This window comes from Glycine soja, chromosome 15 (genome assembly GCF_004193775.1).
Source record: "Glycine soja cultivar W05 chromosome 15, ASM419377v2, whole genome shotgun sequence".
NCBI lineage: Eukaryota > Viridiplantae > Streptophyta > Magnoliopsida > Fabales > Fabaceae > Glycine > Glycine soja.
The window spans coordinates 2,136,549-2,160,013 of NC_041016.1; the positions used below are offsets into that span (position 1 = coordinate 2,136,549).

A 23,465-nucleotide genomic window follows, 5' to 3' on the forward strand; every position below is an offset into this window, starting at 1 on the left:
ATACGTAAGAGGTACATCCCAACAACAAAATATCATAGATTCCCATCTTCCTTACAAATAGAAAGAAATGACAAACAAATAAAGTATTCATGCGCAGGAACTCAACGTTATAAACAACTTCAATGGAATTATATGTTTACAAATAAGAGCTCTGACTAATTTCGGCAATTTTTTAAATTTTGCTTCAATTTCATAGCTATCAAATCTTAAATTTTGCTTTAATTTCATGACTATTTAATTACAAAAATCTCATTATTTTTATAAAATTTTATTTATTTTTAAATAAAATCTTTTTAATTTATTTTACGAAAAATAAAATATTACATGAGACATTTGATCCTTACATTTTAAAAAAATTCAAAATTTTAGTCTTTTTATTATAAAATACAAACATTTAATTTTTATATTTTAGAAATTTCCTAATACTTGTTCCCGTATTTTAAATAATTCATAATTTTGGTTTAATATTTAATTTTTTATTTTATAATTAATTAAATCATTTCTTCATCACATCTTAAATAAATATGTTAATTTAGGATTCAACTAACCAAAAGAAAAAAAAATCATAACTAAAATTGAGAATTTAATCGGTGTTACAATTTTTTAAAAATAGGAGGATTAAATATTTTTTATTCTAAAATAAAATGACTATAATTATGAATTTTTTAAAATAAGAAGACTAAAAATATCTTAATCTTAAAGATGGAAGAACCAAAATTAGAGATCAAATAAAATAGGGGATCATAATTACATTAAAAAAAAGGGCTTGACATATTTTCGAAATTTACTCCTTGGCTCGTAAGTTTCTCGTCACAAAAGAAAAAAATTATATTGTCCAGCTTCAACACCAAAAATAAGTTCAGGTATATAATATATAATTGTGATTAAAGTGGAATGAAATATGATAAAGAAAATTAGAATGCTATTATTTAAATATCCTAAATGGAATGGGAAAAAAAGTAGTCTCACCCTAAATCAAGGCAAAAACTATTATGAGTGAAATTCTTAGAAGACAGAAACGTGAATTAAAACCCACACTAAATGTAAAAATAGGAAGGAATTAGCTAAATCAAGAACATGAAACACAAATAAGAGCATTGCTTATATGATAACTTATTATTAAATGATAATATAAAATTTGAATTGAAAATGGATGAAGTTCAAACTGATAAATTATAACCAATAATAACGAGAGCTAAGTAATATCATCTGATACATCTAAAATAGATGAAGTTTGCAGTGGATTTCATGCATCTAAAATAGCCAACTTTGTGATGACTTACGGAGTATATGGAGGTGGAGAAATGAGAAGCTATGGAAAGGAAAGGGTGTTCTGGTTTCAAATGTGCTCGAAAGATCTCAAGGTCTTTTCTGCACATTAGTGCTCCAAAGATCTCAATTCTAACCTAACAGTTGCGGTGTATGACACAGAAAATAGCTCTTGCAGGTCTTTTCTGCAGGACTTATAACTTGCAACATTGATGCAACTTTTTTCAAGAATAATAATCAGTAAGCAAACAGGATTTAGAATGTGCATCCGAGATGATAAGGGGAACACTTCTGTTGGCTGAAACTGGATGGATAAATTCGGTGCTGCAAGTCAATGAAGGCGAGGCACTTGGTTTACTGCAATTCATGCACAGGATCTAGGAAATGGGACTGCAGAATGTGATTTTTGAAATGGGCAAATTGGTTGTAGATGAAATTCTGCATCCTAAGGATGATGTATCTGAATTTGGGGCTATCATTGAGGATTCTAAGCAGTTGTTCTTAATAGTATCTTAAAATGAATATGTTAGTCCTAGGTACCTTATAATGTAAAGTACTGTTGTTTCCAAATGGACCAAATCTGTTTCCCTTTTACCATCATTTCTTTAAGAAAATAGATACTAAGGTGAGGAAGTGGTAACTTTGAGGCAATGCAAAAATATGAATACACGGGCAATGAAATTTTAAGGACAACCCTTGCTGTAATGGAAATCGTTTACATAAGATGATGATTTATTCTAGTTTGCACTTTGCCATGCCAGCTATCATTGTTGAAACATGCGCGAGAACACTTAACAGCAATTTATACAAACAGAATTTCTTCATTAACACTTAACAGCAAACACGAGAACATTCAATCACCCCAAATACATAACTTAACCATACATAGGTAGATGAAGGAATCATATTCCTTCTATTCACTTTTATTGAAAACCAAGGAAAGTACTGCAACAACCATAGAGCCCCTAGATGGAGATACTGTTGGGAATTCCTCTGAAAGTCAATCCCTCCTCACTAGAAGGATAGAGCAAAGTGTAAGGCATTTTAGCCGGCCCACTGCGGTTTCTCAACGTCTCGTCCTTGTTCTTCTGTATAAGCTTTTGTTCAATCTCTTGAAGCTTCTTTCCAAACCTCTTGAAGGCCTCTAGTGGACCAGCATCAGAAGTCCAATAGTCACCACCATCTCTCTCCCCAAGGTAGAACTCATCAGATGTGTGCCTTGACAAGATTTCTATAATTGTAAGGTCAATGAGGGTCTCCTTCTTGCCAGTAATAGTCTTCAAAAACTCCTTCTCAGGGTTCTTAGCCAAAGCTGCATACTCAGCAGACCCTTTCTCAGGCATGAATCTCCTGCTAATGGTTGGCCTGTTTAGGATTAAACCTCCATATGGATACTGTCCAAAGTTAACAGCTGCATGAAGGGCTGAAGCGATCCATACGAGGGTAGCCGAGGCTTCAATCAACTCTTCACGAGTTTGCATCTTTTGCCACCATGGCTTATCTTTCAAATCACCATGACCCACTTGGACAAGTTCTTTCCACCAAGCTTGGAGCTCGGGATCTTGTTGAATTGCTGCATCTGACTTGTAGTAGAATGAGACATATTCATGCACCCAGGACTTGATGGCATCCCATATCTCTAGCCCATCAGAAGCATAAGGATAGTCCTCAATCAAAAGCCGAACTCCATGGGGAGCAGATGGATCCTTAACCGCAACTCCTCTGAATTAAAAGCACCCAAATAACATTGATTAGCACAAGAGTTATATCAAGCCTGAAGCCTCTTTTTCTTCTTATGTCATTGATGACTTAAATAGATTTAGATTCTTTATTTTTTCAGCAATATATATTTCTAATTTGTTAATAAACTTTACAAGATTACATACCTCTTGACAAGATCATTAGGCAATGCTTGATCAGTGAAAACCCAGTCCTTGTAAATAACAGCAGACATTTCCAAAGAGTACCTACCCCACAAGAATGTTTTCTCTATAATACCGTCTGCATTGACCAAGGATTTGCGGGCAAGTGAATTAATGTTCATGGTGTCACGATAGTGAGGAAACAAAAGTTTGTAAATAGGGTGAACCACGCTCAGATGCCTGTTTGTTGCTATGACGAATGGCTCAACAACCGCATGAGTGTTTAGCCTGCCATCCACGTTAATATGTTAATCATCTATTTATAAATATATTGGCAAATTTAATTGTATGCATCTCATTGCCAATTGACAATATCATACCAGTGGCTGACGAGTTGATGGTAGCACGAATCATTCACAACAACATAAGCCTTTGCCAGTAACCAAATGTAAGCTTCAACTCCCTCGCTCGAAGGCACGTAGACTTCGCTAACAGGACCATATCCTTCACCCTGAGGATGCGGCTTACTTAACTCAATGGCCAATGGCGTCAAGGTTCCATCACTTTTCAAGAAAAATATGGTTCTTGTAGCGTAAGTCTTTGTGGTAGTTGCATTTATTTTCCTCAAATATGGAATGAGATAGTCATGGTGATCTAAGATGAACAACTTCTTGCTCTGGATAGCCTGTTCAACCAAGTATAATTAATTAATTAATTAATTGGTTGATTGTTGTTCATTGGAATCACAATAAAAAAATAAAAAAACAAAAATAGTTACAAAGCAGTAGCAGAAACATTATAGTGAAATAACTTTAATGTGAAACTAAATACTAATATCATTACCTGCTCAACGGTGAGCCCACCCAAGTTAGGCTCCAAGTGTTGTTTTGTTATTATAGAGGTATGATCACCGTAGGCTTGAGAATCTAGCTTGCTACGTGGTGGGAACTCCTGGAATATATTTAGCACACAATGACGTCAGGTTAGCAATCTCAAATTTGACAACCAAAGTGCATCCAAGCTTTTGGTTGCGTGTAGTTTGTTACCTCAAGAATCTTAATGACATTTGGATTAACACCAGCAATCGTTTCTCTAGCAAATTCTTCATCAGTCATCCATGCAGACTTATCCACTTCACCAAATAATAACAGTTCAAAAATTCATCCATGTGATTAAATATGTTGAATAAAAACAGGAGTATATTGATAATATTCTACATATTCAAAATATGTAGCATACCCTGCATCACTTTAGGTGGTGGATACTTGAGGAACTGTTCGCCATCAGTTCGAAAAATTTCCTTGACCACTGGTATAGGGGCGATCTTGCTAAGAAAGTTTGTAGGTAGTGTAACTCCACCTTCATAGAGTTTGCGCACTTCAGCAAAGTTATCAAACTCAAGGCTCAAAAGATTGCCATCAAACGCATCAGTCAACACGGGCAAGACGTCTTGAGCCACTGATTTGATTCCATAAACGAGAAAATCTGATGACTTCAAGTGACCAAATGCTTCATCTCTCGGAAGGTAAACAAAATCACTGGGCTTCTCACTGTTGGGATCTGTTAAGATAAAGACGACAACTCAAAGACCTTATACTTAGTACTTTTCTAACTTCTAAGGAACACAACACACTTTACTAATTCAGTTATGCTAAAACAAAAAAACATCAAAAGTATACATTTCATCAGAAAAGATGCCTAAAAACAAACATTAAAAAGTAATAAATTAGTGACTAGTGAGAAACCTTTTCTAGTTTTTCCTCTTCCGGTTCTTCCTCTGCGAGGGTAAGGTAAGGCAGAACCTCCAAGAACGGGGCGTGCATACTTTTCACCCTTATCTGGATCGCCCAAGTCATTGTAGACATCATAATCATAGATCCTATCCCATTCCTTGCGCTCACCAGTTCCATCCCCTCTTACATTCTTCAATTCTTCTTCTCTGTACTTGACAAGTGGAGCCGGTGTCTCGCTTGGAAGATATGTCTGCATTATAATTTATGTGTATAACAACTTTTGCATCCATGCCATGTGGTAAAGTTCAACAACAACAATAAACGGTACACATCATGCAAGACTCTAACAAGATGTTAGACAATGTATAACAGTATTTAAGTAGCTTACATTGTTGGCAAAGAAAATGCGATCAGAATGGTAGGATTTTGAGTTGTAAACCCAGGAGTTGCATACGAAGTGAATGGTTCCGTGGTTTGGAATGTCTTCGAGAGTTAGAGACTTGAGATAGAACTCAACTTGCATGAAGTTCTTAATGTAAAATGCACCGGGAATTCCGAAGTCACTGTCCCATTCAAAATGAACATCGTATGCATCTTCGCCAGCTCCCAAGGTTGGTAACGACACTTGTCCTCTTAAATTTGTAGCCTTTCCAACTTTTCCTTTCCCATGTCCTATCAAACAAAATTTCACACATTTTAATCTCATACGAAACTTATCCCTTAAAATATATATATATAGTTTATTTCCTAACAGCAAAGCAAATGTATCTAGGAGAAGGTAATTATACCATCAGCCTTGGTGGCACTAATGAGCTGGATGGAGATGTGGGACGCCAAAGCAGTAACGGTGTCGACGACTCCTCCAATGATGTTAATGCCGGTTCCGATGACACCCTTAACACTGGTAATGCTGTTGATATCCAACACATTCTTTCGCATAATCACCAAGTTCCCCTTTATCTTGTGACCCTTGTTTCCTCCGATGATTCCAAACATCTTTGCTACTTGTTAATTTCAAATAAACAAAACTCACTCTTAGATTGTTGTGGAGAACACAAGCATAGGAAGCTCCCTTTTATAGAGACTAGAAAAACTAGCATGAACGTATAAGATATTCAAAAATCTAACGGATAAGCTTCTGTTTTATTTTATTATTATTATTATTATTATCTGTTGAGGTACTTACACGCGCGTGGCACAGTCCAAGATGGGAAATGAAAGACAAAGACATTCCTCTCTGGAACATGACATTGAATGGATTAAAGACAAAATAGTGATCGAGTTTCCACTTCCATTATTGATTTTTTGTCGTTGTTTCATTCTTCATTTAACTGTCAATCACCACCGCTAAATTCCTCTTACGCGATTACATATAACTGTAGTGTTGGATATTTAATTTAATAGTTTAACAAGTATATTTATATTCTTAATATAATATTTTTTTAATTTATTTTTCTTAACCCAACACCTTTTCACATACTAGTTAATACTCACTCCTCAGTTAAGTAAAGAAAAAAAATACAGTTGACTTAAATGTAAACAAATTTTATTATTTTCATACTATTTAATGATATTGTCATAAAAATATTCATAAATCAATCGAGATTTTATTTCTAATATTTTTTTCTTAGGTTCGCCAAAGTTAGTTACAAAGTGGATCAAAATAAAAAAAATTAGCTTATTAAATTATAAATAAGCAATAAAATTATCATTTATTTAAAAAGAATAATCAGAAAATTAAATAAATATACTAAGAATAAAAATATAAAAAAATAAAAGTTAGAAATTAACCTAAAAAAATACTTCAAGTAGGTTTAAACAAAAACTAGAAACTAATAAAAAAATTATTTATTAAGATTTAAATAAATCTTTCAACTAATAAAAAAATTAAAAATAAACTAAAATACTTTTTTGAACATAACTTTAATATTAAGTTTAGAAAGAGTACTTTAAAGAAAAAAAATTAAATAATATTAACTAATTTTCTTAATTTTTACATAAATTAATAAATTTTATTTATATTTAATTGCGGAATGAACATAAGAACATGTGCTTTGTCCTGTTTTCATATTTGCCTTTAGCGCTTTACACACTACACAACGACGTGCGTGAGTAAAGTGGTGCTCACAATTTCCTTACACACTACTGGCTGGACGACAAATGTGAAGTAATACATTTTTTTTGCTTTCATAAAAGATAAATAGTCCTTTAAAAAGAATAAGATAAATAGTAGAAAATGGCAAACACGAATAAGGACAAATTCGAGTGATATTTAATTGGAAACAATTTTTTTACCACATTTCCTGCTTATCCAATCATAATGTCACATGTTTTTCGTACCACTTTTTTCCTACTAAACAACATCTCTCTCTTATATAATTGGTTGAAAGTTCTAAAATCATGAGAGATATTTGTTAACGAATAAGTAGGATTCGTAATTTTTTTAATTTTTAAACTAATAATAATAAAGTTTATTTATTTTCTCATTAATTTTGAATACAAACCCGAATAAAGGTGATTCAGCGTAAAATTAAAAGATTTTTTCAAGGTAAAAAAATTAGAAGAATTTTTTTACAACTTATTTAGATCTATCTTATAATATAAGCATTGTTAGTGAATAAAGTGAAGAAGTACTTGCAAGTTTTCACACTCTTGCAAGGGTGGCATACTAGTGCTTTTCTTTATCATATGATATCATATAAGTTGGTTTCTGGAAAGAAAGAAAAAAAATACTAGCAAGTTTCGATATAATATTAAGTAAAATTTATAAATATAATTTAAAATATATAAAAATCATTATCAAATAATAATGAAATAATTGTCTTTAAAAATAAAAGAGAAAACAGGATGTGTTATCATTATAAAATCAATCTTTCTACATTAACATTCAATAAAACTTAACTATTCAACCAAATCAAATTAATCGTTAAGAAATTATTTTAAATTAATAAAGTTTTAAAAAAGCAGTATAGTATATATTGTTCGTCAAGACAAAGCATTATGTTTTATTATATAAGAACAAAATAAATAAAAACCAAACTTTTTAAAAGTATCACATAAAAATAAATTGAAAAGATGATATCATTAAATTTGATAAATGAATTGCGTGGATTAATTATTAATTTGATTTTGATTATTAAATTTTAAATTGTGAAATTAAAATTTAATGGTATGAAATGTTTCAGTATCATAACCAAATATTTTGGAATTGGTCAAATTTTAATAATAACCAGTATTTTAATTTGTGCATAAATAAATATTGATTTCGCATAACTATAATGTTATAGTAATTAATTTTTTAGAATAGATATATTACATGGTTAATTAGGATTTTAGTTCTAGATTCTAATTTTTACTTTTCGAATTTTTTTTAACAATTCTTAATCTTTCATTAATTTTTGTCAGTATTTTTAGTCTCTTTAAAATTATCCGTTTTTTATTTTTCATTTATTTTTATTACTCAAAAACCTAAAATATAAATAGCGATGAAAATTCTATTTCACCCTGTATATATGATCGAATGCATAAGTAGTTTATGGATTCTTAGAATATAATATTTCTGGTACAAAAATTATATAAGAATTTGTTTGTGCAAGCCAACTGCTTCTGATTTATATAATTGATAGAAATATTAACAACACACTTTTTAATATTTTATTATTATCATATTCTCTCTAATTTGTTAAAAATTTGAAAATTTAAATTGTATAATATTTAACAAACTAGAAAAAATATATTTAAAAAAAATGTGTTAGAGAATATAGTTGTGATTATCTGGATAATTGAATATAATATAATAACGTGTTTGTTTCTATAAAATAAAATAATAAATAAAGGAGGGAACGTGCAGCACGAGGTAGAATTTAATAATATAAATATGCTTGGTAGACGCAGTGCAAGAGACACGAATCTCACGAGTCTGGGCAGCAATATGAAAATAATATAATGTGACATGATGGGTCCTTTTCGGAACAGAAAATGGCGCCCATTCATAACCCGACACGCTTTAAGTTTATTATTATTAGTTGCTGACCAATCAAACCAATTCAATATTCACTATGATTTTTATTCTTCCTACCTTCATAGCTTGGACTCACTTATTCATTAACGTATAAAGATTCTGAATTATTAATGTATGGATAGGGTAGCTGTATGGTCATTAGTTAATTCTTTTCATGTCCAAAGAAATCACGCCTCGTAATATCGTATGGACGGACGACTGTGCCAGTTACTCATTGGTTTCCATTTTTTGCTTTTACGTGACTCTCATGATAAATCTAATCAATTGACATGAACTATTTCAATTTAATGTCTTAGATTCGAATTTTGGATTTTTTTTTTAAAGAAAATAACTCCAACTACAACTGTAAGACTGGTATCTACTTAAAATTGGATAATATGTAGTAGCCATGATTTTCATGCACGCGAAACTAAATGATCCTTGGACGTAGACTTGTGAGCGAGAATATAGGTTAGGATTGGGGCATATGGCCACCCATTTCTCACTATTGCGTGGCGTCAATGATGGGCAGAAGAAATAAGATTATTAAAGGATGAGTTTGTATTCACCTTTAATTTGTCTGCTTAGTTGAAGCTTTTAAGTGAATTCTTTATAAGTGTAGAATATATATATATATCAAAGTACTCCTTCAAAAAGTTGGTTCTAATTTTATAAAAAATAAACTTTATTGTTTTTCAAATTCAAGTTTCCAACTTTAAAGACCACGTGTATTTTTTATGTGTAAACAATATTATTACAATATAATATATGTTTTTTTTTTATATTTACTCAAGTGTCGTAGGTACCTCTTTTTTCTACGGCTCTTACTAACAACAACTATCCCAATAACAATAATTGGCTGATCTACAAGATTGTTCATGTCCAGTTTATTGCTGCCCATTATAATATAAGATAATAGAAATCCTTTAAAAAAAATATAATAGAAATATTTTAGTACACTATTTAATATATGTTTCTCAATTTAAAAAGAAATAGATAAATTGTGTACCACACCCACCAACAAAAGAATCTACTCTCTCCATTCTAAAATAACTTTTGTACATCAAGAAAAAATAATAAATAGATGAAAAAAATAACAATTTTATATCAACATTATTTTATTTCTAAATACTATAGTTTATTATTAATATACAAAAAATATAAATAAAAAGAATAATTAATGTTATATTAAAAAATTAAAATAATAATTATTTTAATTTAGACATTTTTTACACGACAATTATAGGAGGATATAATGGTTTTTTAGTAGATGTCTAAATTAAAGTTAGGAGAAATTAAAAGTATTTTTACTTTAAAAAGTAATACATTTTTCTTTGTTTATTTGATGCATTGAAATTCGCAAAAACATTTTCAAATTCTAATCCAAATATAATCTTATTCTCTATTTTTATTTATCTTGACCTGCAGAATGGTTTCACCTTATTTTCTGAAATAAACTACCAGTTGTTGTTTAGAAAGCATAAAAATAGTTTTTAAAATAAAATGTGAACACCATGTGATCAGATATTTAGAATAATAATAATAATAATAAATGAAACCTCGTTATAAATACTAATTATTTTATTAAAACAAGTAAAATTATTATAGTGCACAGCTCTTCCAACTCCATGAGAATCCAATAGTCAAAGAAGGACAGTGTTTAAAGTAGAGTAGATAATTTTATATCCTCTTCTCTTATGGTGTATTTGGTATGAAAGAGAAGAATAATGAAAATAGAAATGAAAAAAATGAAAAATTTGAAAAATAAAATGATAAATTAAGTTATTTGATTGAAAAAAAATAAAAAAATATACTATTTCCAAACTTATTTTTATTTTTTTTATTTTACCGTACACTCAAATATTATATTCATCTATCAAGCCAAGCCTTATTTTTTGTGAGCCCCCAATCAATAATAATATACTTTTGCAGGTACAGGCATTCAGTGACGGTGAGCCACGTAAAATTAATGTGACGCGATACCCAAACCCTGTCCTTGGCCTTTGTTGAGGTGGGTCCATGCTCACATTATGTGCCGGAAAAGACAAAGTGCTAAAGCCCACGTTTCAGCCTCGGTTCCATAATGGCATCAAAAACTAAAAAAGTTACTTAAGTTTAATCAAGGCTTAATTATTCATTTTATCATCATTTTATTTTAAATAATTTAGTTTTTCTCTATACTTTTAAAAAATTTAATTTAATTCTTATGTTCTTAAAAATAAATTAATTTGATCTTTATTTTTTTAAAAAAATTAATTTGATTTTCAAATTCTTAAAATAAATTATTTTAATTCTTAAATTTTTAAGAAATTGAGGAGTAAATTGGTTCATTTCTAAAAATTTGAGAATCTGAACATTTTAAATTTGAGATCAAATGAATTCAAGAACTTTATGATTAAATTTAATATTTTAAAAATTAAGGAATTAAATCATTTAAAATAATTGGGGGATTCAATTCATAATTAAGGCTTGAATCTAATGTAAAGATAGTACTACTATGTAATATTAATTCAAATCAAATTAATTTTTTTTCTTTTAATTTAGTTGGAACTAGCTATTTATATTTTAATTTGTTTTCTTATGATTTTAAAATTACTTTTCATTTAATAATTAAAAAAAATAGCACAAAATAAAATTTAATAATCACTTGAGTTCTAATCAAATCTTAAACAAAATATCTTTTAAAACATAAGTAGTAAAATAATAAAAATATCACTAAATAATATTGATATATATATATATATATAATAAATATTTTTGCTCAAACAGTTTGGTTATAAACAAAAAAAGTTTCTCTATGTGGATATAACAGAAATGTTCAATTGTGGTTTGATTAATTTTTAACTATGTAATAAGATTTAAATATATTTTTAATTTCATAAATATAATTTTTTTCACTTTTAGTTCTTAAGAAATTTTTTTTCCTTTAATCTCGCAAGTATAAAAATAGACAGCAAAGTGAATATTATCTTATTTACAAATATTAAAAACAAATTTTTTCTTTTAATAAAATATATAATCTTAAAAAAATGTAAGAGTTCAAAGTAAAATAAAAATAAAAAATTGTGTCCACAAAATGAATGTGTGTGTCTCTTTGTTTTGATTTATACAATTTACTAACCAAATCAATCACTGATTATTATTTTTTGGTTTTGAAATCCACTAATTATTTTATTAAAAACTTTTAATTCTGTAAATTATTTTTAAAATATTTTTTCAATTAATTTGTTAGTTATATTATTCAAATGTAACATAATGAATGAAAAATAATAAGATTAAATTGTAATTTTAGTCTTCAATTTTTTTTTACAATTTTGATATAATTCTTAATTTTACATATAAATTATTTTTAGTTGATAAATATTAATTTCTATTTTATCTTAAAAAAAAAATTCTATCTCTTTACAATACTGACACATTATTGGTCAATTATTAACTTAAATGATCAGTGTATGAAAAATTGAAGATAAAATTAAAACCGTTATTTTTAAAATATCCGAGGACTAAAAAATCATAAAAAATAAGAAAATAAAAATTATACATCATAAATTAAAAGGGATAAAAGAATTATAAATCAAATCCTTTTCATACCTGATAAAATTTCGTTAGCTCCTCAAAACTACCTACTGTCTTCTTCCCAGGCCAAATGTCTACCATATATGATGCATGCCATATGGCATATGGTCGTTCTTATCTTATTATATATATATATATATATATATATATATGTTTTATTTTATTTTATTTTATTTTTTGCCTCCTTCCCTTATCAACATAGCCATGCAACCACGCACAAGGGTATGTTTAATTTCCGGTAAAAGTATTTCAAAAATATATTCGAGAATAAAATTAATAATTTAAGGTCATATTTGATTGTCTTTTAAATTAAAAGTATATCTAAAAGTAAAATTTTGCCTAAAAACATAATTTTGGAAATATAAGACTTAAAAGTACTTTTATAAATTCAGTTTGTATACTAAAATTTGCAAATTTTATTTTAAATATGCAATAAACTTGCGGGTGTCGCCTAGTCAAAGACTCAACCCGAGATTGACATTTGTTTTTCTCTTGTCATTTTTAGTGAAAAAATATATATGTAAAAGTCATGTTTAGCATAATTACTTAATTAATGAATAAGGATCACAACTAGTCGAAACGGTAATTATCCGCTTTTTTTAATGAAAAATTCATCTATACGTGTGTTATTATTTGTTAGGTATCCGTTTATAAAACTACTTGCGATTAATAAAAAAACTTGTGGGTATTCCCCGATATATATCTCCTAAAAATCTTTGAAATTAGAAGGCCTTCGGATTGTTATACGAAGTAAATTTTGATAAAAAGAAAAATTGACATTTGAATAATATTAATGTTCACGTGAAAATTACACGAGATATGAGTTTGGGTGACGTTTCACTTGAAGAAAATATTTTAAAATTATCAAAAGATGAGTAATAATACTCCACTCGAGAATATTAATATTGTTGAATTTGTTTCTTCCTCCTTGTTTGGTACCCCTAACTAGGACCGCGAAGGCTTAAGGGTTGTTTTAATGCTGAAGAGAATAAAAATTAATAAGCATTTTTATTTTTTAACCACCGGGGGATTACATAATGCAAGTTGGAAAATTAAACCCTAGCTAAGCACATAAGCAAAAAAAAAGAAGAAAAGTGATCCGTTGGAAAATAGAATATTTGATAGTTGGATTTTGTTATCTATAAATAGGGGGCATGTGATGTTTGTGTTACTCAGAATCTGAGAGTAGTGTGTGGTTGAAAGTTAAGAAGTAGCAAAGATGTTTCCATTCGGGCACAAGGGTCAAAAGATAAAGGGGACTATGGTGGTTATGCAGAAGAATGTGTTGGATATCAACAGCATCACCAGTGTTGACGGGATCGTCGGCACCGGCTTAGACTTCTTAGGCAGTGCACTCGATACAGTTACTTTTTTAGCCTCCTCCATCTCCATCCAACTTATTAGTGCTACCAAGGCTGATGGTAATTATTCACTTCACTTCTTTCTCCACCTACTCATGCATACTATCTCCATCTTCTCTTCTTCACTTCTATTTCTTTTTCTAAAGTCAAGCACACATGGCGGGATAAAACTTTTATACTGTTTTTCAATCAGAATTAAAGTTTTATCTTCATTTTTCATAAAAGGACTTCACTGATTACTTAAATGAAATTTTAGTTTTGATTGAAAAATAGCAAAAACAGCATCTAAGATACTGTACATAGGTTTTTTTGACAGAAGAAAATTAGTCATATATTAACGAAAACAAAACTGGTGTTAAAATTAATGTTTGAATTAAATCGCCAAGCCCACAGATCAATGGTCATGGAAATATTTCAGTTTAATAATTAGTTTGAAGATCAGTTAGACTCTTGAATATATTTCAGTTACCTTAAATGTTTGGGAAGAAAACTTTATATACAGCTTATAATATTAACAATTCGTTTTAAATCATATTGTTTCTCATAAAAAAAAAATATGTGCCCAAGTAAAAAGTATGTAAAATATCAATCTAATTTAAATTAGACTGAATTGGATCAATTTTTTATTTCAATCTTCATTTTGTTTTTCCTTAAAGTGTTAAATAAATTATAAGATATACAATAAACATAAGAAGAAATAATTTAAAATATTAAATATCTCAATAGTACTATAAATATAAAATTATATATCATTAAAACTAAATTATATATCATTAAAATTATATTTAGGGTCTTGATAACCTTTGCTAAATGAATTAATAATTAGGAAATTTTTATTGACATAATATACGGCTACATTTTTCAATAAAAATATTTTATTTTTCATTCTTTAACCAGTGTCTTTTGTTGGTTAGCATTTTCTTTAAATTTATGTATCTTTATTCAAATAATAACTAAAAATTTAATTAATTAATTATATTTTTATAAATAAGTAAAAATATGTGATAATTTTATATAAAAAAATAAGAAATATAAATATAAGCATGAATGATATATATAATTTAATGATAAAAAATTGTATATAATTTAATGATAAAAAATTGTATATATAAGTTTTGTTTTGATTGAATTGATCGGTCATCAGTTTTTAAAATGGTATTCGAAATATGATTCAATCCAATACAAATATTTGTTTGAGTTTCAGTTTATTCAATTTTGTTTTGGACTTTTATTGCCTTGATGGTTTATGAACACCCTAGGGTAAGTTTCGTTTGTTTGTTATTCCAAAAAAATAAAGGTAAATTTCGTTTGAGATTTGATTCAATTTTGTGTGAAATTTGATAGGTGGGAAAGGAAAAGTTGGAAAGGCTACAAATTTGAGAGGAAAGATAACATTACCAACCATAGGAGCTAAGGAAGAAGCATACGATGCTCAATTTGATTGGGACAGTGACTTCGGAATTCCCGGTGCATTTTATATTAAGAACTTCATGCAAAACGAGTTCTACCTCAAGTCTTTAATTCTCGAAGACATTCCAAACCATGGAACCATTCACTTCATATGTAACTCCTGGGTTTACAATTCAAAACACTACAAGACTGATCGCATTTTCTTTGCCAACAATGTAAGCTACTTAGTGCCTACCATGAGAACCAAATAAGACACCACTTGTATCAAAAATTGAAGTTATTAATTATGTAATGCAGACATATCTTCCAAGCGAGACACCGGCTCCACTTGTCAAGTACAGAGAAGAAGAATTGAAGAATGTAAGAGGGGATGGAACTGGTGAGCGCAAGGAATGGGATAGGATCTATGATTATGATGTCTACAATGACTTGGGCGATCCAGATAAGGGTGAAAAGTATGCACGCCCCGTTCTTGGAGGTTCTGCCTTACCTTACCCTCGCAGAGGAAGAACCGGAAGAGGAAAAACTAGAAAAGGTTTCTCACTAGTCACTAATTTATTACTTTTTAATGTTTGTTTTTAGGCATCTTTTCTGATGAAATGTATACTTTTGATGTTTTTTTGTTTTAGCATAACTGAATTAGTAAAGTGTGTTGTGTTCCTTAGAAGTTAGAAAAGTACTAAGTATAAGGTCTTTGAGTTGTCGTCTTTATCTTAACAGATCCCAACAGTGAGAAGCCCAGTGATTTTGTTTACCTTCCGAGAGATGAAGCATTTGGTCACTTGAAGTCATCAGATTTTCTAGCTTATGGAATCAAATCTGTGGCCCAAGATGTCTTGCCTGTGTTGACTGATGCATTCGATGGAAATCTTTTGAGCCTTGAGTTCGATAATTTTGCTGAAGTGCGCAAACTCTATGAAGGTGGAGTTACATTGCCTACAAACTTTCTTAGCAAGATCACTCCTATACCAATAATTAAGGAACTTTTTCGAACTGATGGCGAACAGTTCCTCAAGTATCCACCACCTAAAGTGATGCAGGGTATGCTACGTATTTTGATTATTTAGAAAAGTTAACATCTATTAGCATTGTACTCCTGTTTTTTACTCAACATTCAATCACGTGGTTGGATTTTCGAACTTTTCTTATTTGCTGCAGTCGACAAGTCTGCATGGATGACTGATGAAGAATTTGCAAGAGAAACAATTGCTGGTTTGAATCCAAATGTCATCAAGATTATTGAGGTAAGCTTAATATAAAAGTTCATTGGTAACAAACTACAAGCAACCAAAAGCTTGGTCGCACTTTGCTTGTCAAATTTGGGATTGCTATACTCATTCATTGCGTGATAAATTTATTCCAGGAGTTCCCACTAAGTAGCAAGCTAGATACTCAAGCCTATGGTGATCATACCTGTATAATAACAAAAGAGCATTTGGAGCCTAACTTAGGTGGTCTCACTGTTGAGCAGGTAACGATATGAGTATTTAGTTTCACATTAAAATTGTTTCCCTGTAATGTTTCTGCTATTGCTTTGTAACTATTTGTTTTTTTTTTCTTTAATGTGATTCCAATGAATATCAATTAATTAATTATACTTGGTTGAACAGGCTATCCAAAACAAGAAGTTGTTCATCTTAGATCACCATGACTATCTCATTCCATATTTGAGGAAAATAAATGCAAATACCACAAAGACTTATGCTACAAGAACCATATTTTTCTTGAAAAATGATGGAACTTTGACGCCATTGGCCATTGAGTTAAGTAAGCCACATCCTCAGGGTGAAGCATATGGTCCTGTTAGTGAAGTCTACGTGCCTTCGAGTGAAGGAGTTGAAGCTTACATTTGGTTACTGGCAAAGGCTTACGTTGTTGTGAATGATGCTTGCTACCATCAAATCATTAGCCATTGGTATGATATTGTCATTTGGCAATGAGATCCAGCAACTAAATTTGATAATGTATTTATGAATAAATGATTAACGTATTAACATGGATGGATGGCAGGCTAAACACTCATGCGGTTGTGGAGCCATTCGTCATAGCGACAAACAGGCATCTGAGCGTGGTTCACCCTATTTACAAACTTCTGTTTCCTCACTATCGTGACACCATGAACATTAATTCACTTGCCCGCAAATCCTTGGTCAATGCCGACGGTATTATAGAGAAAACATTCTTGTGGGGTAGGTACTCTTTGGAAATGTCTGCTGTTATTTACAAGGATTGGGTTTTCACCGATCAAGCATTGCCTAATGATCTTGTCAAGAGGTAAGTAATCTTGTAAAGTTTATTAACAAATTAGAAATATATATTGCTTAAAAAATAAAGAATCTAAATCTATTTAAGTCATCAATGACATAAGAAGAAAAAAGGCTTCAGGCTTGATATAACTCTTGTGCTAATCAATGTTATTTGGGTGCTTTTAATTCAGAGGAGTTGCTGTTAAGGATCCATCTGCTCCCCATGGAGTTCGACTTTTGATCGAGGACTATCCTTATGCTTCTGATGGGCTAGAGATATGGGATGCTATCAAGTCTTGGGTGGAAGAATATGTCTCATTCTACTACAAGTCAGATGAGGAACTTCAAAAAGACCCCGAGCTCCAAGCTTGGTGGAAAGAACTTGTAGAGGTGGGTCATGGGGATTTGAAGGATAAGCCATGGTGGCAAAAGATGCAAACTCGTGAAGAGTTGGTTGAAGCTTCCGCTACCCTCATATGGATTGCTTCAGCTCTTCATGCTGCTGTTAACTTTGGACAGTATCCATATGGAGGTTTAATCCTGAATAGGCCAACTATTAGCAGGAGATTCATGCCTGAGAAAGGGTCTCCTGAATATGATGCGTTAGCTAAGAACCCTGAGAAGGAGTTTTTGAAGACTATTACTGGCAAGAAAGAGACCCTCATTGACCTTACAATTATAGAAATTTTATCAAGGCACGCATCTGATGAGTTCTACCTTGGGCAGAGAGATGGCGGTGACTACTGGACTTCTGATGCCGGGCCATTAGAGGCCTTTAAGAGGTTTGGAAAGAATCTTGAAGAGATTGAAAAGAAGCTTATAGAGAAGAACAATAATGAGACATTGAGAAACCGCTATGGGCCGGCTAAAATGCCTTACACTTTGCTCTATCCTTCTAGTGAGGAGGGATTGACTTTCAGAGGAATTCCCAACAGTATCTCTATCTAAGGGCTCTATGGTTGCTGAAGTACTGTCCCTGGCTTTAAATAAATGTGAAATAGAAGGAATCTGATTCCTTCATCAGTTGTGTATGTTTAAGTTATGTATTTGGAGTGGCTGAATGTACTTGTATTTGTCATTAATAAACCATGTTTGTGTAATGGAAACCAAAATAATAAATGCAATCATGCAGGTTTGAACTTTTTAACAATGCTGCTGTGAAGTGCAAACTAGAAGAAAATATCATCTTATTTGAGTCACGATTTCAATTGCAGCAAGCGTTAGTTGTTGAAATTGATTTGTCCATGTATTCAAGATATCATTTTTCCTGCCAAGTCAGGGCAGTGTAGGACATTTATATAACCACAACATATGTCACTTTTTCTAGTCGTTGGTAGTTTAGCTCTGAGCCTTGTAGGACTTTACTTATTGGATACATTAGTCATATTCTTTATTGGTGTGCTCATATTTTTATTGATAGATTTTTACCGTGTGTTAATTTTGCAGCGCCATGTGAATTGAGTTGTGACTTATACGTAATTTGCAAAGCAGATTAGATTAGACAGTGATGATGAAAAAAATGGAGAAACAAATATAACAAGATGCAACAACTAATGAGAACTACAAAGAATTAATACAATTTTTTTTATTAATACTAATAATTTTTATTTCTTATATACTTATAATTCAAAATATCCGTGTAATACATTTTTTCTTTACTAAAAACATAATTTTGTGTGTTACGTAATCTGCGGGATGTATATTTCTAAACTATATCATGACAAGTGCTAAACACAAACTAATAGTGCTCACTCCTCCTATTATTTGCAAACCACACAACCAAATTGTGGGCTCAATTACAATATTAAAACACACAAGATGATTGAAACATTAGATAAGATGCAAGATTTATTGGATCTCTAGCCTTGCGTCTTTTTTATTGGAAGGTACGTACGTACTATATAGTAATTAAAGTAAACCACCTGTGATGGTTAATTTGACGCATATTCTTGGACCCATGTCTTAATTGCAGCCCATATCTCTAGCTAGCCCATCAACAGCATAAGGGTAGTCCTCTATCAGAAGACGAAGTCCATGTGGGGCAGATTGATCCTTAATTGCGACTCCTCTTAATCAAACAAAAAATATAGATATATCTCATCATTAACAAAGAATAATGAATGTGCATGTGATGGTTAATTTGACGCTGATAACTACTAAATAATTGTACTCTGATAATAGAAAATGAAGTAAAATTATTTTAAAAATAATTATTTAATAGTTATTTGTGCTTAAATATTAAAAAATTGATGTTTCGTTGAATTTTGACTGCAAATATAAAAACTGGAGGTGTTATAAGCAAACAATGAAAAATAACAAAGAAGAAATCAGAAATGGTCCAATCCAACATCTCGCTTAGCGTGCAATTTGCGTTAAGCAAGACAGGAGACACAGGCACTAAGCGAGGCGTTAAACACAAGAGTCAGAACTCGCGCTTAGCGCGTAACACACGCTAAGCGTGCGCAACAAAAACAGAACCCGCTATGCGCACAGCATGCGCTAAGCGCGCGATCCAACAGAACAGAGTACACTAAGCGAGAGGAGCTCGCTAAGCGCACGATCTAAATGCGCTAAGCGAGGAGAATCACGCTAAGCGAGTCTACGAAGGCCCAAAGCCCACTTCAGCAGCTATAAATAACGAGTCTGGCCAAGGGAAAACGACACACCGAGTTTCAGAGCACTCTTACTACCACCTAAAGCCTAAGAACTCCTACTCTCTTCTCTCTTTTGTATCCATTCTTTTTTTCATCTCTCTCATTGTAAAGCCCTCATGGCCATGAGTGGCTAATCCCTTAGTTAGGGCTTGACAGGCCTAGAAAACCAAGCGATGTATGATGTACTTCAGATTTATCAATGAAAAAGGATTCCTTCTCAGGTTTTTCTATTCTATGATCTTTTCTATTTTATCTTGCATTTTCATCTTTACATTCTTTTGGGGGTTAGATGCTCGAGAGAGGGTAACTTCTAATAAGATTTAAAGAAAAGATGCAGACATTAGTTTTAGAAGTTAGATGCTCGGGAGATGGTAATTTCTAATAGAACAATAAAGAAAAGATATCATAAGGAAATCATTGCTAGGCATAGAATGGTAACTTTATGCCCATGCATTTAGCAAACATCTAGAATTTATTCTTTGTACATTTTATTTATCGAGTCTTTTCAAAAGAATTTGAGAGATAGGTAAATAAAATATGCTTGTCATCGTAAGACATCAAGGACAAGTAAATGAATAGATGTGGATAGAATAGATCCAATTAAATTGATAAAGAAAAACCATAAATTCATACATCATAGGCAAACAAGGCATGCTAGGTCTTAATATTCACATTTCATTGAATTTCCTTCTCTAATTATTCTGCTTTAATTCTCTTGCTTTTTATTACTCCCTTTAATCGTTTCCTATTCTTTCTTCTATCCCTTTCTCTATTAATTTTTCACTTATAAATTGAAAAGTATCTAAGATAAATACAACATAAAATTCTTGTAGAATTCAACACTCGGACTTCCAAGATTTTATTACTTAGACATTTGGTACACATTTGGTACACTTGCTAAACACATAACAGACGCCAAGTGCAACTGTCATTAGGATCGCATGCAAAGATTAGGATCGCATGCAAAGATGACACATCCCATATCAAGGCAATATAATAAGATTATTATTATTTTGTTTAGTTTGATATTTAATATAAAAAACGACGTATAAATATGCTTACTTTATTATTTATCTTTTACAATGTTCTCGTCTTTACATAACTTGCTAGTTTTTTTATTCTTGTAAGAGTATTGATAAATTGATTACTATATACAGTTAATTGTAAATTCCTAAACATAATTTTAGACACATGATTAAATTAATCTCAATTGTTAATTTTTATTAAATGTTTGTCACGGTAAATTAATCTCAATACTTTCTTTTATTGAAAGATTAATTTAATATCAAAAGGTTCACATATATGTTTGTGTACAAGAAGCAAATCATAAAAATAGGAAGGAACGTTAGCAAAAAAAAAAAAAAATAGGAAGGAAAAAATATGCTTGTGTACAATTTCAAGAACTTAGGCAACTCTTTCTTTTAATATAATTTGCACAAATATTAAGATAAGCTTAATGCCATTCTAGAAGAATATATACCACTATTTATGAATCTCTTTACTCTTTTTTATTAAATGCACAAATAAGAGAATGTTCATTCAAACTTCTTTTTAATCTCTATGATTTAAAAAAAACTCTACCCGAACCCCATCAGAATAAATATTTTGAAAAAGAAAAAAATACACATTGTTAGTATGTATAATGATAAAAATACAAAATTAAAGTGAATTGTCATGTTAGCACCTTGTAATATTTATTAGTCACGTAAGCATAATCTCTATCGGCGTATGAATATAAAGAGCAAAATAATTTTTTTCCAAATTATAGGACTAAAAAACTAATTTTAAATTTAATAGATTAAAAATATATTCAAATTTTAAAAAATCAACATTTAATTAAAATAATGAAAAGTATATTAGATTCAACTATAAAAAAGATTCAACCATAAAAGTATGTTTAACAGTCATGACCAAATTCAAAAGAGTATTTGATTACACGTTGTTGGAAAAGGTGGGACACATAACAAAAGTAAGAAAAAAATATTATATGAATAAATTAATCTTTTTTTCTTTTGAAAGTATTTATGAGTAACATAATAAACAATTACAATAAAACATTTAAGTAATCCAAAATTTTTTAAAAAAGTAACTGTTTAAAAGATACTAAATTTTTTTATTACAATAAATTTTGTCTATAGACACAACAATAACGTGTTTCTATCAAGAGTATTTTGAGGGGGGGAAAAAAGTTGAGAGGTGAACCTAACAATATATTATTAATAATAACAGTCCCTGAATTCAGAAGTGATTTTGAAAGTCCTAAATCCATGGTGTGGTAGTGATATGATCGCCTCCATGAGACCATGACAATTCTTTTCCAGTGATATTAAGGCGAGGGATGAGAATCGTTGACGTGCGTATATCTTATATGAGTTGATTGTAACTCTAGCCAATTATTTTATTTCTCTATCCTCTGAAGGCAAAATTTGTATTGCATTTTTCAATAAGCAGTGGTGATTTGAGGAATTTAATACACTGAAGTGTGCTTCTTACAAGTTACAGGAACGACAATATCGTGCGTATTTTAAATTTTCTTGGGAGATGTGACTGACTGAAAGCAATTTTATTTATTTATTTATTTATTCTTGCGTATTCTCGCATCTCGTATGTAATCTATGTTAAGGTTTAGAGTTCTTCCAGGAAGATCGGTAAATTTTGACAATATATTGCTCTGTTATCAACATATTAAGTATGGATCAATATAAACAAAATAAACACTGGAGCTTTTCACCATAAATTAAGAAAGTAAAACTACAGTAACGAACGTGGTTTATAGCTTTAGTATAAATAAATACTATGTGATAGGACCAACACTAACAGTTATCAAAGACGGGCTTATCTTTCGGTATATAAAAAGTATAAGCCAAGATTGTAATTGCTTTAATTCTGATTTAAAATGTGGAACTTGCGTTTAAGAAAAAACTTGGTAACAGGGAGAGAAGAACGCCAAGATCGAGAGCAAATTGAGTGAGCCGACTTGATTGCAAGTCTTCACTGTTACGGGTGCTTGTCCAACAAAAAATATTCAATGAAATTTGAGATCTTACATTAAGACAATCCACACACGTTTAACTATCGTAGGTGGTGGCCGATTCAGTTTAGTTCCATGGACAATAATATCAAGCAAATATAGTTCAAAATGAAATCTTGTCAACATCACATCAGTGGCTGAGTTGCATTTAATTTTCTACTTTTTCTCTGTTTTTCACACCGGTTTCCAACAGTCCCACTAGAAATCGAGGCATCCTTTTTTCTAAGAAAGGGTTGACATTAAAATATTTTGAATGCATCTATAGACAACAGAAACAAAACTACATCCCCGTTATGAGCACTAGAGCAGGACGTCACTATTAG

The 23,465-nt window shown here is 30.6% G+C and overlaps 2 protein-coding genes across 2 annotated transcripts; one reads left to right on the plus strand and one right to left on the minus strand.

Annotated features, from left to right (window-relative positions):
- Window positions 1–1,945: 1,945 nt before the first annotated feature.
- On the minus strand, window positions 1,946–5,922 carry LOC114388668 (linoleate 9S-lipoxygenase-like). The gene is made up of 9 exons (XM_028349278.1): window positions 5,653–5,922; window positions 5,253–5,536; window positions 4,877–5,114; window positions 4,371–4,691; window positions 4,178–4,263; window positions 3,975–4,082; window positions 3,512–3,816; window positions 3,156–3,419; window positions 1,946–2,991 (listed from the first exon to the last, which is right to left on the minus strand). Exons 1-9 carry the CDS (start codon window positions 5,858–5,860, stop codon window positions 2,235–2,237), a joined length of 2,571 nt encoding a protein of 856 aa, XP_028205079.1. The 5' UTR covers window positions 5,861–5,922; the 3' UTR covers window positions 1,946–2,234.
- A 7,582-nt stretch (window positions 5,923–13,504) lies between these two features.
- LOC114388361 (linoleate 9S-lipoxygenase-4-like) lies at window positions 13,505–18,607 on the plus strand. Its single transcript, XM_028348794.1, has 9 exons — window positions 13,505–13,861; window positions 15,146–15,426; window positions 15,509–15,746; window positions 15,932–16,252; window positions 16,370–16,455; window positions 16,575–16,682; window positions 16,822–17,126; window positions 17,222–17,485; window positions 17,649–18,607. Exons 1-9 carry the CDS (start codon window positions 13,660–13,662, stop codon window positions 18,403–18,405), a joined length of 2,562 nt encoding a protein of 853 aa, XP_028204595.1. The 5' UTR covers window positions 13,505–13,659; the 3' UTR covers window positions 18,406–18,607.
- Window positions 18,608–23,465: the final 4,858 nt, after the last annotated feature.

Bases quoted from the DNA above. Each gene is read 5' to 3' on its own strand.
- LOC114388668 (XM_028349278.1), bottom strand. From the start codon at position 5,860: ATGTTTGGAATCATCGGAGGAAACAAGGGTCACAAGATAAAGGGGAAC. The intron at 4,692-4,876 runs GTTTCTCACTAG...TTATCTTAACAG, and splicing joins AAGAGGAAAAACTAGAAAAG to ATCCCAACAGTGAGAAGCCC. The intron at 4,264-4,370 runs GTATGCTACATA...TATTTGGTGAAG, and splicing joins ACCACCTAAAGTGATGCAGG to TGGATAAGTCTGCATGGATG.
- LOC114388361 (XM_028348794.1), top strand. From the start codon at position 13,660: ATGTTTCCATTCGGGCACAAGGGTCAAAAGATAAAGGGGACTATGGTG. The intron at 15,747-15,931 runs GTTTCTCACTAG...TTATCTTAACAG, and splicing joins AAGAGGAAAAACTAGAAAAG to ATCCCAACAGTGAGAAGCCC. The intron at 17,486-17,648 runs GTAAGTAATCTT...CTTTTAATTCAG, and splicing joins CCTAATGATCTTGTCAAGAG to AGGAGTTGCTGTTAAGGATC.